The sequence below is a fragment of the Verticillium alfalfae genome, genomic scaffold, assembly GCF_000150825.1.
Source record: "Verticillium alfalfae VaMs.102 supercont1.4 genomic scaffold, whole genome shotgun sequence".
NCBI classification, from domain to species: Eukaryota; Fungi; Ascomycota; class Sordariomycetes; order Glomerellales; family Plectosphaerellaceae; genus Verticillium; species Verticillium alfalfae.
The window spans coordinates 904171-907915 of NW_003315035.1; the positions used below are offsets into that span (position 1 = coordinate 904171).

The window sequence follows — 3745 nt, forward strand, 5'->3', positions numbered from 1 at the left end:
CGATGCCGTCAGCGATGGGCGGCGCTTGCGAGGTGGCGGCGAAGTCGTCGGACACGGCGACATCAGACCCTTCGTGGTCCTCTAGCTGGACGGGCGGGCCCCAAAAGACGGAGCGCGGCGCGAGGCCTCATCCTTGGAGGTCGACGAGCTGGTGTTGCGACGGCGGACGGCGCGGCGGTGGCGCTGATAGCGACGCTCGAGGTCGGGATAAAAATCCTTGAAGCCGAGTGTCACGAGAATGCCTGCCGAAAAGGCGACGACAATGGCGGCCGAGCCATAGGCTTTGGGGTGGTTGCTTAGCGACATGGCTCTTCAGCTGCTGAGATCCATACCTCGTCAATTCCCCCCTCTCGTCAGTGACACGTCTCGATGAGGGCTCGAGGTGATGGTGGTGTCATGGGTGATGTATGATACGGAGATGGAGTGAAGGACGTCGTCAGACAGATGCGGCGAGCTGAGGCTTTCTTTCCATGGACTCTCCAGGCCAGAGACAGAAGGCGCTAGGGGGTGATGTCATCCAGGGACCTGATCCACGTTCCTGCAGCGTCCAGCGTTCAGCGCCCCGTTCAGCGTTCTGGCTGCTGTGCTGGCTGCTGTGCTGGCCCTAACGGTGAACGGTACCCCTGCCGGATTAACGTCTGGCCCGTCATGGGGAGCTCGGGCCACGGTCAAAGCCAACGCAATGGAATTAGACATTGGATATCGATACTGCATACAGGACATCGATCACCATACCCCAAGTCTGGCAGAGTCCCCGAGTCAACGGCCACGCCAGGCTGACCCAGCACGCCCGTCATGGACTCGCCAATCGTCACCCGCCTCTTCAGGGAGCTCTTTCGCCATCCCGCCTGCCAGTCCAGACAGCGATTGTCGGCCCGGCTTCGACCTGCAGCGAACCACATCTGCCGCCAACCGCACCATCACCAACGACGACAGTATGCCGTCAAGTCCGGCCTCGGCAAGGGCGAGAAGACAAACGAGAGCAGGTGGCAGCAGAGGACCCAGCTGTTCCCGGCCGACAGGTCTGAGGAGTTTGAGACCTACCCTCTCGTCACGGCTGAGGATCTGAAGGGGCGCGACGTGAGGCCAAGAAAGGTCAAGATGCTCATGCGAGACTTTGTCGACGGTATGTCCTGTCAAGGGTGTCCTCTGACCGAGTGTGCACAGCATCCCCAACTGACGACGCCTCCCTCCAGACAGCTTGTACAATCCCAATTACGGCTACTTCTCCAAAAACGCCGTCATCTTCTCCCCCGGCCAGCCCTTTGACTTCCCCGCCTTCAGCCACGAACCGGCCTTCTACAAGGAGCTGGGTCACCGCTACACCGAGTTTGAGGATGCCCTCGACGACAAGGAGGGCGTCAAGGACGACCGCCCGCTGTGGCACACGCCAACGGAGCTCTTCCGACCCTACTACGGCGAGGCCATCGCCCGCTACCTCGTCTCCAACTACCGCCTCACCACCTACCCCTACCACGACCTCATCATCTACGAGATGGGCGCCGGCCGCGGCACCCTGATGCTCAACATTCTCGACTACATCCGCGACATGGACCCCCAGGTCTACGCCCGCACCAAGTACAAGATTATCGAAATCTCCTCCTCCCTCGCCGCGCTCCAGGGCCAGAACCTGCTGCGCGCCTCGGGCCACGCCGACAAGGTCGACATCATCAACAAGTCCATCTTCGACTGGAACGAGCGCGTGCCCTCGCCCTGCTTCTTCCTGGCCCTCGAAGTCTTTGACAACTTTGCCCACGACTGCCTGCGCTACGACCTGCGCACCGAGGAGCCCCTCCAGGCCCGCGTCCTCATCGACGACGACGGTGACTTTTACGAGTTTTACGACACCCGCCTCGACCCCGTCGCCGCCCGCTTCCTGCGCGTCCGCCACGCCGCCACCGCCGGCCGCTACCCGGCCCCCTACCCGGCGAGCCGCCTCGCGCGCGACCTCCGCAGCCGCCTGCCTCTGGCCCCCAACCTCTCGGCCCCCGAGTACATACCCACGCGCCTCATGCAGTACCTCGACGTCCTCGAGAAGTACTTCCCCGCCCACCGCCTGCTGACGAGCGACTTCCACGCCCTGCCCGACGCCATCGAGGGCCTCAACGCGCCCGTCGTCCAGACGCGCTTCGAGCGCCGCACCGTGCCCGTGACGACCCCTCTCGTGCGTTTCCTCTCCCCTTCCCCCCCCCCCCTCTCCCCTTCTTACTTCGTCTTCTTCTTTCTTTCTTCTTCTTCCTCTTCTTCGAGCTAACAGCCCCAGGTCCACCAGGGCTACTTCGACATCATGTTTCCCACCGACTTTAACATCGTCGAGGCCATGTACCAGGTCATCACGGGCAAGCTCACGCGCGTCTCGTCTCACGGCGACTTTATGCGCCGCTGGGCCTACCTCGAGGACACGGAAACGCGCAGCGGCGAGAACCCCCTGCTGAGCTACTACCAGAACGCCAGCGTCATGGTGACCGTCTAGGGGCAGCAGCAGCAGCAGCAGTCCTGGCCTTTTTTTTTTTTTTTTGGGAAGAATCATAGAACAAGAGTCAGAGGAGTGCTTCGAGTCAGGTAGATACCCGCGCCGTACGACCAGGGGCGTTGAAGACGATGTAAAGTAAGAGATGAACCTCCAACGGCATCCATCACCGCGTAGAATATGTATCACCAGCCATTCATGCATCATGCATTGTCCAAGAGGAAAGACACACACAAACATCCCATCTTGTATTTTTTGAGTTCGGAATGATACATGCTGCCCCTTACTTCCTACTCATTTCATCCGCCGCCACACAGGGGGTATGACACCTGTGACTACAGCTTCAGCTTCTCCTCCAGCCACTTCGTCGCAGCCTTGACACCGTCGTCCGTGGCCTCGGGCTTCGTGCCCTGGCCCTGGCGCGTGGGCTCCTTGCCGCCCGACTTGCCGCCGACGACGTCGCTGACGGTCGAAGCCCACGCCTCGGCGGTGACGCCCTTGGACGCGAGATGCTGCAAGAATTTGTGTCAGTTTTCATGCTCAAATGCCTAATCTTGGGGTCTGCAAGAAAAAAAGAAAAAAAGAAAAAAAAACATACCGTGCCGACGTAGACACCGTGCACCACGGCGTTCTCCTCCTTGCCGCCGCCAAACAGGTACACGGAACGCTCCTTGTCCTTGGTCGAGTAGTGCTTGATCGTCTCGGTGAGCGCCTTCGTGTTGGCCGAGATGGGCAGCTGGCCGACGTAGGCCTTGGCGTCAGGGTTCTCGGTGAAGTACTTCTGGACAGTGTCCAGCGCCGTCTTGGCCTCGGCCTTTTGGCGCTTCTTCTGCTCGTCCGTGATGGCCTTGACCATCTTGTCCAGCTTCTTCTTGAGCTCGTCCTTGGTCAGCGTCGAGATGGTCGCCTTGCTGAGCGCCTGCTGCACCTCCTTGACCTCCTTCTCCTTCTCGGGGCTGTAGGGGAGGGCCTCGACAATGTCGAGCTGCCTGGACAGCTCGGTAGCCTCACGCTGGACCTGGTGCGCGGCATCGCCGGTGAAGGCGATGATACGGCGGATGCCCTTGGCGATACCGCTCTCTTCAACAATGACGAGGTCCTTGATGTGGCCCGTCTGCTCGACGTGGGTACCACCGCAGAACTCGACGCTGATGTTGCGCCACTCGGGCTTCTTGGGGTTCTCGAGAAGGTCCTTGACGGGCACGCAACAGACACGACGCGACCGGGTGGGGTAGGTCTCGCCAAAGACGGCGCGAAGGGACTCGATTTCGCGCG

General features: G+C 60.9%; 3 protein-coding genes across 3 annotated transcripts in view; 1 reads left to right on the plus strand and 2 right to left on the minus strand.

Annotated features, from left to right (window-relative positions):
* Positions 1-81: 81 nt before the first annotated feature.
* VDBG_03702 (conserved hypothetical protein) lies at positions 82-306 on the minus strand (the record flags this gene model as incomplete). The annotated part of the gene is made up of 1 exon (XM_003005703.1): positions 82-306. One exon carries the CDS (start codon positions 304-306, stop codon positions 82-84), a length of 225 nt encoding a protein of 74 aa, XP_003005749.1.
* A 489-nt stretch (positions 307-795) lies between these two features.
* VDBG_03703 (conserved hypothetical protein) lies at positions 796-2473 on the plus strand (the record flags this gene model as incomplete). The annotated part of the gene is made up of 3 exons (XM_003005704.1): positions 796-1126; positions 1197-2164; positions 2258-2473. 3 exons carry the CDS (start codon positions 796-798, stop codon positions 2471-2473), a joined length of 1515 nt encoding a protein of 504 aa, XP_003005750.1.
* Positions 2474-2805: 332 nt separating this feature from the next.
* The window catches only part of VDBG_03704 (alanyl-tRNA synthetase), a gene marked incomplete at both ends in the record, with an annotated part of 3415 nt that continues 2475 nt past the window's right edge, over positions 2806-3745 (minus strand). Inside the window, 2 exons of the mRNA XM_003005705.1 lie at positions 2806-2982; positions 3069-3662. Of these exons, the coding sequence (XP_003005751.1) occupies positions 2806-2982; positions 3069-3662 (771 nt within the window). The remainder of the gene's footprint in view (positions 2983-3068; positions 3663-3745) is intronic.